This window comes from Papilio machaon, chromosome 28 (genome assembly GCF_912999745.1).
Source record: "Papilio machaon chromosome 28, ilPapMach1.1, whole genome shotgun sequence".
Taxonomy (NCBI): domain Eukaryota; kingdom Metazoa; phylum Arthropoda; class Insecta; order Lepidoptera; family Papilionidae; genus Papilio; species Papilio machaon.
In genome coordinates, this window is record NC_060013.1 from 4,409,078 (window position 1) to 4,422,074 (window position 12,997).

Below are 12,997 nucleotides of genomic sequence, written 5' to 3' on the forward strand. Positions count from 1 at the left end.
CATGTAGTCACATCTACGAGGGGAGGTCCAAAAGTTCGCGGAATGAAAGGGTTGTCAATGAAATATAACAATAAATTTATTTTTCCTTTTCAATATAATCACCCTTAAGTCTAATACATTTATTCGATCTATGAATTAATTTTTCTAAACCATCGAAAAAATATTTTTTGTCTTTGGCCTCAAAATGGGCCGAAATTGCCTCCTTCACTTCATTATCGTCGGAAAATTTCCTTCCCCTTAGCTCTTTTTTTAAATTTGGAAATAAATAAAAATCGCTAGGAGCCAGGTCTGGACTGTAGGGTGGGTGAACAAGTGGCTCGAACCCATGTGTGTGCAGAGCAGCCATGGCAACTCGGCTCTTGTGAACCGGCGCGTTGTCTTGCAAAAGCAACACACCCTTGGCCAATTTTCCTCGACGTTTTTCTTTAATTGACTCCTTTAACTTTTCTAATATGAGTGCGTAGTATTCTCCGGTTATAGTGGTACCTTTTTCTTTATAATCAATGAGTAATATTCCCTTACAATCCCAAAAAACAGTGGCCATCAACTTTCCCGCCGATTCTGACACCTTGAATTTTTTGGGAGGTGGTGTACCCTTTTTGTGCCATTGCATGGACTCCTGTTTGGACTCAGGTTCAAAGTGATGAACCCATGTTTCATCTCCAGTAACAATCCGCTCCAAAATCTGCACGGGCTCGTCTCCACACAACTCCAAAAAGTGCTTAGACGCGTCGACGCGCTGCTGTTTTTGAAGCGGCGTGAGCATTCTCGGCACCCATCTTGCACTGACTTTTGTCATGCCCAGGTGGTCGTGCAGGATACGCAAAATAGTTGTATCTGATACTCCAACAAATGCAGATAATTGTTTCTTCTTCAAACGTGTGTCTTCGAGTACAAGTTTTTCGACTTTTTCGACGATGTCTGATGTGGTGGCGTCAGCTGGCCGCCCAGAGCGAGAGTCGTCTTCAATTGAATCTCGACCATGTTTAAAAAGACCATGCCACTTATAAACCATTGTTTTACCAGGGCACTGATCTCCATAAACGGCTTCCATTTCATTTAAAATGGTTTGAACGTTTTTTCCTTGCTTGGTAAGGAATTTTATCACAGCGCGATGTTCAATTTTCTCCATAGTTGCAGTTTGCTTCCGGATTGACTTGTTCAGCAGGCGAGTACTCGTAAACGAATGGCACTATAGGGTTGAAATGTTATATATATACTAATTATGAGTGCCCAATTAGTATGACACTAAGCGAGCTACCCTATCCCCACTCCATCCCCTCCATTCCGCGAACTTTTGGACCTCCCCTCGTACGTAGCTAGTGTACCTCCTATCTCCCCGAACAGAATCGAATGTAGGTTCGGATCCTCGATTTAGCACATGTAGTTGTAGCTGGTCCAGAGCGGCTGCTAGCTCTTCTCCTCTTTTGTTGTTGTGTCGACTCCCCCGCCGCATTTAATATTGCCGGCAACTCAAATGGACCAATGATTTGTCCGTTAATAATTCCAGTTCGCAAATTTATTTTTAACTGATACTGCGATCGGTCTTCGCGTATCAATCTTGGGTTTTCAAGTTGCCAGTTGTGTAAATTGTGGAGGTTCAAAAAACCATCTTTTCGACACGTTGACTCGTCGCTCCATAAAATTTTATCAAAATAAGTTTGGTCTTCCCTCATCTTTCGCAGCATTGTGCGACAAAATGTTACTCTCGCAGCAGGGTCCCTTGGCATTAATCTCTGAACTCTTTGATAATGATAGGGATATAATTCATGTCTTTTTAAAATTCTGTGAACGGATTTTTGAGGTATACCGGTACGCCGTGAAATAACACTTATGGACGTACCAGGGTCTTCTGCGACTATTTCTAGTACTTCCGCTGCATTGTGTCGTTGAGGTCGTCCTTCACTGTCCCTGCCTATGCCTTCCCAGGAAATCGGCTTTCCATAAATGCATTGTGCACTCTAATGAAGACACGGTAATCAGGATGTCGAAGATTTGGATATTTTTCACGATAAGCACTTGCTGCTCTGTTAGCGTTGCCATTACATAAACCATAAATGTAATGCATGTTTGCGTATTCGGCCGGCGTGTAATGTTGAGGCATGCTACACAAACTTTTCCAAATCGACAAGTCCAATCGATAGCACAAAATAATGTCCGTAAATGAGAGCTAAGTCGTCAGTATCACCAGGTTCACAAATCCAAATCACAAGGCAAATCAAAGTCCGATATTAGAAAGCAGTAACAAATTGACGAAAGTAATGAAAACAAAAGCACATGCGATAGTCAAAATGACACTGAGATTTGTACACTATACAATCAGGAGCGCGCGCTCTAACGGCAAAAACATGCTAACCTTTCACACACCGTGAGTGTGAAAGGGACAGTGTGCATCTGCCTAGTAACAATGACCATCAGTTATCATTAGACGAAGCCGGTTATGCGCTTTAAAAGACCTTTTGCATGTATTGCTGCCGACAGAGGGCACATCGAGCATTTAGTTTAAGTTATTGATAAATATTTTTTTTTACTAAAATTAACCTGGTTTTCTTCTGAATATCCTTAATAGTGGCCCGATATTGTTTGTGTAAAGAATCTTGGTAGAATAAAATCATTATGACAAAGTTTTATAACCATTTATAAAAATACTTGGAACATCAAAATTCTGACCTTAATATTGATCTCGCTCCTGTAACTTAATATTGCTTGTAAAGTACACATTGTAATATCTTTAATCTGCTTTTGAAAATGTACCATTCTTGGCTTTTATGATCGAATGGTGCAATATTTCCAATATTTGATGACATTCTTTTGAAGAAAGGAAATTACAATATAACGTAGGTACGTTGAAATCCTCGTCGCCACTTGTAGTCTAGGTGCAATCACTGAGACAGCTGGTTTATTCCTAAAAGAAATCCACGAGTGAGAGACAGAGAGAGAGTGTGTGCACGCGTACACATCAGTTTCCTAGTATCCCTATTTTATTTTTTATATTGTGTAGGTACAAAACGCTTTCTCATATTGTTTTAACTCATTTCCTTGGTCTTCTAAGTTTTGGTATAGTTTGAAACATTGTGTTTCTGATGTAGTCCTATTTTAGTTTCATTACAAACTCCATTATGTTGACTACGTGTTGCCAATCGTAGTTTAAATGTTCCTTCGCATATGTCAAATCGATTCGAAATACTCCTCGATCTACTCGCACGTTCCCTAGTTCTTCAATGTAATATCTTTCGTCCAATTTTTTCAATGTATAATTTTGGGACACACTTGTAAGTACATTATTGTGCTTACTAGCGTTTAAGTGGGTTGTTAGTTTTATTGTATGTTTTGTTTTTGCGTTTATTTTAAGTTACGTTGCATTGAGCTTGGTCCCTTTCCTTGGAACTTGCTGCGTCGGTATTTTCATTTATCTCCAATGGAACTATGCTGTGTACACTCCGCTTGCATTTTATGCTATTTGAATCATTTCCGGGATGGCTTTCAACTACTTTTGCTAGTGGCCACTTTGCGTTAATGTTTGAATGAATTCAAATACGATTCTATTTGACACGGGAGGATCGTGAGTTCTTCGAACGTCAGCGTAGCTTCTCCAATAGTTCTTTTCAGATGATGTTTCATTGATTTTACTCCCCTTTCCCATAAACCGCCCAAATGAGGTGAATGTGTTGGTATGAAGTGCCATTGTGTTCCGATGTTTGTTATCATATCCTGAAGATGCGGTTTTTGTGTTGGTTCAAGGACTTCGTGTTGTAGCGTTTTTGTCGCTTTTACGAAGTATGTTCCGTTATCACTGCACATGTGATAACAATGTCCTCTTCTTGCTGTAAATCTTCTACAGGCCGCCAGGAACGATGATGTTGTCATATCACTTACTAATTCCAAGTGTATCGCTTTTGTTGTTAAACAAACGAACAACGCAATGCTACCTTTGTAAGTTTTGTGGCCTCGCCCTTTCGTTGTGCGTACTTGAATCGATCCTGCATAGTCCACTCCTGAAGAACTAAACGGGTGTGATGGTATCACCCGTGAGGTAGGTAGCTGGCCCACTTACGGACTTACACCTTTGTAGCGAATGCATTTTACACACTTATTCAGTACTGTTTTGATTCTTCGCTTGATCCCGAGTATCCACTACTTATTCCTTATATAAAAAAGCGTTACCTGATTTCCCTCATGCAGAGTTTCAGCATAATCTTTAAATTGTGTAAAAATGTGTATGGATTTATGGTCTGATGATAAAAACATTTCCTTATGGTGCTCCCACATTGCCGTTATAAAATGTTTGTAAACATTTTATAACACCAAAACATTTACTAACAAATGTTAACAATTGTTGCACTTTGTTAGAAACTGTTACATGTTATAAGTGCTCCTACATTGATGGAAAATGTTTAAACATTTTATAACATCTAGTATTGGCTCGCAGTTTGGTTTCGCCTTCTGAGGGCTGAGGACGTCTACACGAAAATGGAAGAAGATTTGCTCATTGGAATAGCTTTTATTTTTTGTTTAAAAAAGAAGAAAAAGCGCTCTTATTGGATGCGCCAAACGCTAAAAGCTAGAGGAAAATATAGTGCCACAGACTATCTCAAGGATTTAGGTATTGATGGTTGCTTAAAAGATTTTATAAGAATGAACAGTTCCGAATTTGAATATCTACAAAATTTAATTGGGGCAAAAATAGGCAAACGAGACACTACATTTAGAAAATCTGTAAGTGTGACGGAAAGACTTGCGGTAACGTTAAGATTTTTGGCAACTGGTAGCAGTTATAAAAGTCTTGGAAATGTGTTCAAGTTGTCAGACCAAGTGATATCTATTATCGTACCAGAAGTGTGCGAGGCTCTCAATGAGGTTTTAAAGGAATACATACAGGTAAGTCAAACAACATTTTTAATTATTTTTTTATTTACTTTTAATATGATCTAATCTAATCATACTTTAGGTAGGTACCTATCTTACCTTACTAATAATTTTTTTAATACTTAACAAACCAAACATGTATTTTTTAATTTTTGATTGATTCCAACAAATCGTTTAATGATTGGGTCGAATCTTGGCTTGATTCCGATAAATTAGACGGACTCTGTGTTCTTGCGCTGGTACGAGTATGTGTCCTGGAGTTATCCGAAGAACTGGTTTCAAATGAAGCCGAGGGACTCGGTGCGGTGTAGTATCCTCTCGAGCTACAGTCAGCATTATTTTCCGAAAAAGTGGATAGATTTGGTTCAGAGTTGTATCCCCAGGAACTACTAGCGGTTGGGTCTGTAAAGGTTGTTGGAAAATCATATTGTCCCATTGTCGCATTGTACAAAATATTGTTAATGTGATGTTGAGCAGTATTCTTAGCATGACTGTTTTTTATTTGTTTCAGTTTCATCGAGACATACTCTCCAAATGCGTCATTTTCATCCCTGCTTTTTCTAGATTCGTACATTCTTTGTAAAATATTTACAGCTTCTTGTTGTGTTGGATCTTGTTCTACTTCAGGCCGTCTTCTTTTCCGAAATGGTTTTGGGGTGGCGAAAGGCGTGCCCGTAGTTTCATCAGTGACAGTATTTCCTGTTTCGTTCAAACTGAGAGTGTTTTCTGAAGCAATTCTGTTTTCTTCGTTACCCTGAAAGAATAGAACTAAACGATAATTTCAAGTTATAGGCGCGTCAAATTAGCTAAAATTGTAAAAAAATCTATAACCGCGATTTTCTTTTTCTATTACTTAACAACCCTTAACTGAAATCATATTTTTTTACAGTGTATTCTATTAATATTTCATACTTAATAAAAATATCCAATAAAATTTGTTAGAATAACGAGTTATAAATTTATTTTTCGCGCCTATTTCTTAATCTTCTATTTTTGTTCCAGATACCAACAACACCTCAAGAGTGGCTACACGTGGCAAATTCATTTGAAGAAAAATGGAATTTCCCAAATTGCTTAGGAAGTATCGATGGAAAGCACGTAGCCATACAAAAGCCAATTGATAGCGGCAGTGAATATTACAACTATAAAGGATTTTACAGCGTTGTACTTTTAGCGATAGTGGACGCAGAATACAACTTTCTGTACGTGAATATTGGCTGCCAAGGACGCATAAGTGATGGCGGAGTTTTCGCAAACACAAAATTTCGAAATAAAATTAACGACAATAGTTTAAAAATACCCAGTGACAGCTCACTACCAGGCAGAAACAAACCTCTTCCTTATGTGTTCGTAACAGATGATGCGTTCCCTTTACAAAAACACTTATTAAAACCTTTTCCAGGACCACAGGATAGCAATTCTAAGGAAAGAATCTTCAGTTATAGACTGAGTCGTGCGAGGAGAACAGTAGAGAACGCATTTGGGATTTTGTCAGCCAGATTTAGAGTTTTACGAACTACAATATTATTAGATCCAGAAAAAACTACTACTTTAATTATGACATGCGTGCTACTGCATAATTTTATAAGAAAAACTGAATCGAGCATGATTTACGCTCCATCTCAATACTATGATGGAGATGACATAGTAACTGGTACACGTATCGATGGACAATGGAGATTAGAACAGCAGCAATTAACACCACTTGAAGCATGTGAATCCCTGACAGATGATGGGAAAGAAATAAGAAAAGAATTCGCAGAATATTTTTCAAATGAAGGGTTTTTGGACTGGGCATCTAAATATTATTAAAAGACGTTAAAATAAAACTCACCTGCAACCCTCCATCGACAGTTAAACTTGGAATATTTTTGTCTTTAAGGAACATGAGTTTTTTAAATGCAAACCATTTACTTGACTCATTAGCTCCTGCACCAGATTTATTAGATTTACATTCTCGGTTAAATTGACCTACGAGTGATCGAATCTTTTTTCAATTACTTTTTTATCCATATTAAATTCACTGGCAATTTCCATCCAAGCATCGTGTTTTTTATTTCGGTCTTTGTAGCTCTCTGACATCGTGTTCCATAGTACTTCTCTTGCTTGAAACATTTCAATCAGTTTGTAAACATCATCGTTATTCCAATTACCGGACATATTTTATTGCTTGGCGCACGCGCAACCACTAATACACACGCACAGCGATGCACGCTGACACAAAGGAACTGACAAGCGAGACACCACGCGCAGCGACCTGCGTACTCTAACCCCCACCGCACCGCACCGCCTATCCCGCCATCACCCTTATAAAATGTTTACAAACAAAAGATAACACATGTTTTATTTTGTTATAATTTGTTTTGTTATAAAATGTTTACTAACATTACTAAACATTTTCTAACATGAAAATTTATTTGTGATTAAATGTTTGCTAACAAATGTTTACTAACGTTATTAAACATTTTCTAACGGCAATGTGGGAGCACCATAAGGAAAATAATATGTTAACAAATTATACGTATAATACGTAGAAGTATAAAATATAGCAGTCTCAACAAGTACTAGGACTTCTTACACAAATTATTTCAAAAGAATGACGTAGTGTCATAGGTTAAATCACATTGCTTAAGTAACTAGTTTTGGTAATCATCTAGCTTCTACAGTTAAATAAAATAGTAAACGTAATAAAACTATTTTAACAAAAATAGAAAATAAACTTTAAAAAACAAAAAAAAACTGTTTCTATCTATTATAGTTTAATTTTTAATAAAAAAATATATTATCAGTCTTAATCATCTCAGTCTGATAATTTGATGAAATACCACTAAAAGTTTGATTACTGTGACCTCACAGTAATTAAACTTTAAATTAATGGTATTTCATCGTAAAATGTATGGCAGTTAGATGGTAGCACCGCTTTTAAGTCTTGGAGATCCTTGTATTTTCGCTGGGAAATTGGTAATCTTGCATCATACAATTTAGGCAGCTCACTTAAGGGCGGCACAGCATTACTCAATTTTAGTGGACGTTGAGGCAAGAGATGCAGCTGAGGGTCTTCGAAATTTAATTTATACCAAATAGTACCATCTGGTTTGTAAGTTATAAGCTTTAAATCAGTCACAGTGGGATCATTAGTTTTCTTGCCCGGGCGTATGGTTTTGTAGATTAATGTTTTACTAAAATCAGTAAAAAAATTATAATCCAGATAACGACAGTCGTAGGGCATTGGATAAGATCTAGCTGATTTTGCTATACTTGCATACTGAGAAGGTAAGTAGATTTCTCTTCCTTTTAATTTGCATTCGATGGCACTATGCACAGAATCGCATTCCATCTGAGTATGCCCTTTTTCTAGATATTTTTGAGTTATAATAACTTGCTTTTCTATTGCCAAACGTAAAAGGGCATTACTCAAGACAGAATTTCGATTCTGTGCACAGCAACCATCGGAAAATAGTATTACAGGTAACAATTTCCTATTCAATACACTTTGCAATTGATCAACAATACAAGATGCAAATACAGAAGCTTCCAGTGAGGCATTAGATTCATCAAACCAGTAACAAACAGCCTCGTGAGTAGCCAAATTATACATTGTAAAGTTATGCACACACAGTTTCGTTTTATAGTAGATAGCACTTGCCTGAAGATTAGGAGCTAATTTAACTGATTGAACATCTTGCGTAAATACATGGCATTTTCCTTCTTTGGCTAAATCTTTATCTATTTCTTTTTCCTTTCTAGCTTTTTCCTTCCGTTGTCTATGTAGTGCTATTTCTGCGTCATTAATATTGCCTGCTTCATGACCACAGCATACATCACACCGATCTTTTTTCGGATGATAAAGGCTTAAATTAAGCTTTAAAAAAATGTTATCAAAAATCCTGCGACTAAGACATTCTACTGATTCAAATTCACATTTACTAGAAAATTCCTTGTATAGCTGCGCCATGTTCTGAAATAACGGCTCTAGGTATTGTCTTGACGTACTGGATCTACAGTAGTGTGATGGCATTTTAGGAAGACTATTAAGGAATTCCTCCGCAAAGACATGAGCAGCTTGCTTTTTTTTTGAATGGATTTCTTTTTGTGAATGTGGTGGCATGGCGCTGTTTGTTTTCTCAAGCCAATAACGTACAAACCAGTCCTTAATCCCTAAAGTATTTAGAAACATCTTCTTGCATACTTGGTAGCGTATATTTTCAATAGTTAAGAAATAAGCTAGAGTTTTAAATCTTGTTGACTCAGGATTCTTAGTAACCTTTTTGTCATTTGCTATAACATGACAACATACAAAAGTTTTTCTTTGTTCCCATGACATCGTTTTCCAAAACGTGTTAAATAACTCTTTTCTTTTATCTTCATCTATGTTCTGACAACTTCTCAGTTTCGATTTCTTACAAAAAGATGAAATACATGAAGGTTTCATGCTTCGTGCAGGCCTTAACACATCATGATGGATTTTTTTTTTAATATTTTTATTGGTCGTGACTCGTCTATAGCCTAAATACGGCTCTCCTTTCATTCTTAAATTTTTGTTTAGGTTTTTCTTCCACTTACCAGGCTCTTTATTAGCTTTGTTTTTCCTTTTTCTATTAATTGATAAATCTCCGTAATACGTATCAGTGTTTGCTAAATCATGGGGTTGTGGGTTAGATGTCTCACCAGCAGTGGCAACTTCATTAGGTTGAGACCTTGATGCGTCACCAATAACAGTGACTTCATTAGGTTGGGGCATCGACGTATCACCAACAGCGGCAACTTCATCGATTTGGGGGCTTGATATTTCAGTTGAAGCAGTTACTGTAACAGTAGAATCCAGTACATCGGGAATATCATTTGCGATAACATTTACATTGGTTTGAGGATTAGGGTTTCCAAAAAATGTACTAGTTTCTATCAATAATATCTTGTTCGTTGAAGAAACATCAGGAATAAATTCATTCATTGAAATGTCCATTACTGAATTATTGCCAATGTCCGTAAAATTAAATGAAGAATTGTCTATCATCTCTATAAATTTTAAGTTGTCAATGTTAGTTATATTTGCGTCATTCTCCTTTGTGTTGTTAATTTCTACTTTATCTTGAAATATCGTATTACTGCTGAATGTGATTGTATCAGTTTGTGCAATATCTTCATCATCAAGGCTGGCATGTCCGAAAGTTATACTATAATCTGCTTGATGTAAGTGCTCAGTAATAGATTCGTCAGTTGATTTAGAAGCAGAATCCATAGATTTGGGGTAAAACTTATAATGTTTATCTGTTACCTGTGCCAGCTTTTCGCTATTTATTCTTTTTAAAATAATCTTTTTTTTTTCTAATAACGCTTCCCGCCTTTTTTTTAAATCAAGTAAAGTCAAGACCTCAGTCTCCACTTTCTCCTCATCATTCATTCTGGAAGCGTTATCACCAAGGTCCTCGGCCATTTTCATAATATGCTGGAACAAATAAAGTGTGTTAATTATTTAAAACTATGTAACTAAAGTTTGTTTAATACCGCTCAAGTCCTTTTAAAATGTTTAGGGAACACAGCGTAAGTCTAAATAAAAAGTTTACAATACCGCCTAAGTCAGTGAATATTACACTGAAAAACCGCCGATGTATTGATGTGTTTAAATTCCTCTATAATAACAGTAATTTCAAGCTGATATACTAGAACATAATGAATAGTCGAGTTGGCTTACCTTTTTGTTGCATCAGAACTGTCGGTCTCGCTGATAAAACCGTGATAAATAAATAAAAAACAGTAAATTTTCTGCGCGGTCACACATTCACTCGAAACAGTATGGCGGTCTGACGACTTATGCGGTTGTGGAACAACAAGCGATTTGCGCGGTGCCAGAACTGTTCAAATAACGCGCTGCGATTGGTTAATTTTAAAATTTTTGTAACATAAATCGACGCGCGCCATCAAAATCTATCCAATGAAGTATAAAACGTCATATGGCCATTTTTCGACTTACGCGGTATTGTTACCTAAGCGACGATATTTGAAATTTAAATGTTTCATAACATTTTTAATGTACTCCAAGAAAAATTGGGTAAGTCTGGGTCTGTATTGACAACCTTAAGAATCTGTAAAGTAATAAAAAAAGTTTTTGAGTAAGGTAGTCTACGCAATCTAATACTTTAGTTTTCCAAAGAACATTATGATGGATACAAAATATAATGCAGTAGAAGGAATAAAGTTTAAAGTTACCTTCATAATGGTGGGTGGCTCATTTGCATAAAAAAATGATGTACTTTTCGCCTTATAGTGGCAAAAGTAAAATCGTCTAATTTATCTTTGAAACTGTTTCGGTCCACGTTTCTCGGGAGACTTATTTTCTTCGTTCATTTTCTTTGTATTCTTTTAATACACTGTAAACTGAGGTCACACCAATTCCCAAAATGTCAGCTGTTTTCAAAACACATTCTTTTTTTTTCGAGAGCCTCAATAGGTAATAGTGAAGCAGCTGTCTCCTCAAATGCGTGTTTGTAGACGTTTTGGTTCATAAGTTTTTCAGTAACGCTTAAAGCAATCCGTGGTCTTCTTCTTTCGTCTTCTTTCTTGGAGACAAGCTTTGGCTTGTCGTGCTTGGTTGAGGATCCATATCGATTGTACGAAACAATAAAGCAACAATAAACACAACAATTACCACAAAACAATCAATGATTTTGTTTATAAACTTGAACTTTTAATCAATAAAATGTAAGTTAATAAAAAATAAAAAAACATACAATTAAGACCTTATCTATACTAATTTTAAAAGTTGTTATGTAGCAATGTAGCATCTATTTTTCATAGATTTCATTTATTGAATAAGTCTATATTAATATTTAAGTCTATATGATGTGATTGCTTTTAAAAGATTTTAATTTATTCAATCTTAATGAAAGTATTTGCATTTCTAGCTTATGTTTATTTATCATATGCTTATATTCTAAATTGGCATTTCTTAACTTGGCTCTAAAATAGCTTTGCTTAAGGTCATTGCCATGCCTTTTAAAAATTGGTTTTTTTACTTGTTCTGAAAAAGTTTTAGCAGTAAATAAATTTAACAATATAATAAAAGTTTCTAAAACCTAAACAAAGTTTATTATGATCTAAATTGTTAGTAATCTAAGAATACATACTGCATATGCTCTTTACCATTAACAACCGCGCCCTAGTTTTAGAGAATAAAACCATATTATTTCCCTAAATTTGGCATTATTATTTGCATGTACGTACCACTCAGATCACCTATTAGGCCGAGGAGCCAAGATTAGGAGGTACTCCTTAACCCAGCGTGACCAAAAATGATCTGCTAGTCGAAGGCCCTTTCTCCAATGTATCCTGCGAATCAAGTCATCGTCTGAGACTTCGGCTGCTCTGTGATATGGAGATGACTCCCCAAGCAAAAAGTGGAATGGCGTAATTGTGTCCAGGGTGCCAGTCTCGACACTGACGTGATTCAGCGGACGTGAATTTACCAATCTTTCGGCTTCGGCCAATAATGTTAAGAGGACCTCTTCCTTTGGATTTCTCTCATGTAACGTAGCAACAAAGGCGCACTTGATAGTACGCACGAGCCGATCCCACTCTCCCCCCATAAACGGTACCGCTGGCACAATGAATTTCTAATTTATTCCTTTTTCTAAGGAAAAGTTTGCCAAGGCCTCTCTAAGTATACGATTCTGACCCACGAACGAAGTTACATTGTCCGAGTATATTGTAGATGGAGTACCTGGCCTGGAGTATTGGCCTGATCCGTGGTTAGCTGTGTTTCATTTGGATACTTTGTTTGAGGCATATGTTATACGTATCCGCAAGATTCCAGATTTCTTGCTGATAAGTATGTGGAGGAGTAATTGAAACAACGCTTGCTTAGTGCAGACTGCTTTAATTACGTTACCACGACATAGCGGCCGACCGTTCCAATTTATGCATTGTCATTACGCATACATAACACTTGCCGAGTCTCGAAAACCACGGTCCAGAATAAAAACATCTCCGCTCCTATAAAACCAGTGGAAGGCAATGTCAACATTATTAAGCATGTCATTCATTATATCTGCGTTAGACGTGGTGGCAGCTTATGGTCCGTTAACTTCGATAATTTGTCCATCACAAGGAACCAAGAGGAACGGTTTTAGGAGGT

The 12,997-nt window shown here is 36.6% G+C and overlaps 2 protein-coding genes and 1 pseudogene across 2 annotated transcripts; 1 reads left to right on the forward strand and 2 right to left on the reverse strand.

The window, feature by feature from the left end:
* Positions 1–4,257: 4,257 nt before the first annotated feature.
* LOC106707872 (putative nuclease HARBI1) lies at positions 4,258–6,751 on the forward strand. The gene is made up of 2 exons (XM_014499318.2): positions 4,258–4,878; positions 5,869–6,751. Exons 1-2 carry the CDS (start codon positions 4,471–4,473, stop codon positions 6,676–6,678), a joined length of 1,218 nt encoding a protein of 405 aa, XP_014354804.1. The 5' UTR covers positions 4,258–4,470; the 3' UTR covers positions 6,679–6,751.
* On the reverse strand, positions 4,796–7,355 carry LOC123722633 (annotated as a pseudogene).
* Positions 7,356–7,732: 377 nt separating this feature from the next.
* On the reverse strand, positions 7,733–10,857 carry LOC123722601. The gene is made up of 2 exons (XM_045684891.1): positions 10,559–10,857; positions 7,733–10,312 (listed from the first exon to the last, which is right to left on the reverse strand). The coding sequence occupies exon 2, from the start codon at positions 10,304–10,306 to the stop codon at positions 7,733–7,735; it is 2,574 nt and encodes an 857-aa protein (XP_045540847.1). The 5' UTR covers positions 10,307–10,312; positions 10,559–10,857.
* Positions 10,858–12,997: the final 2,140 nt, after the last annotated feature.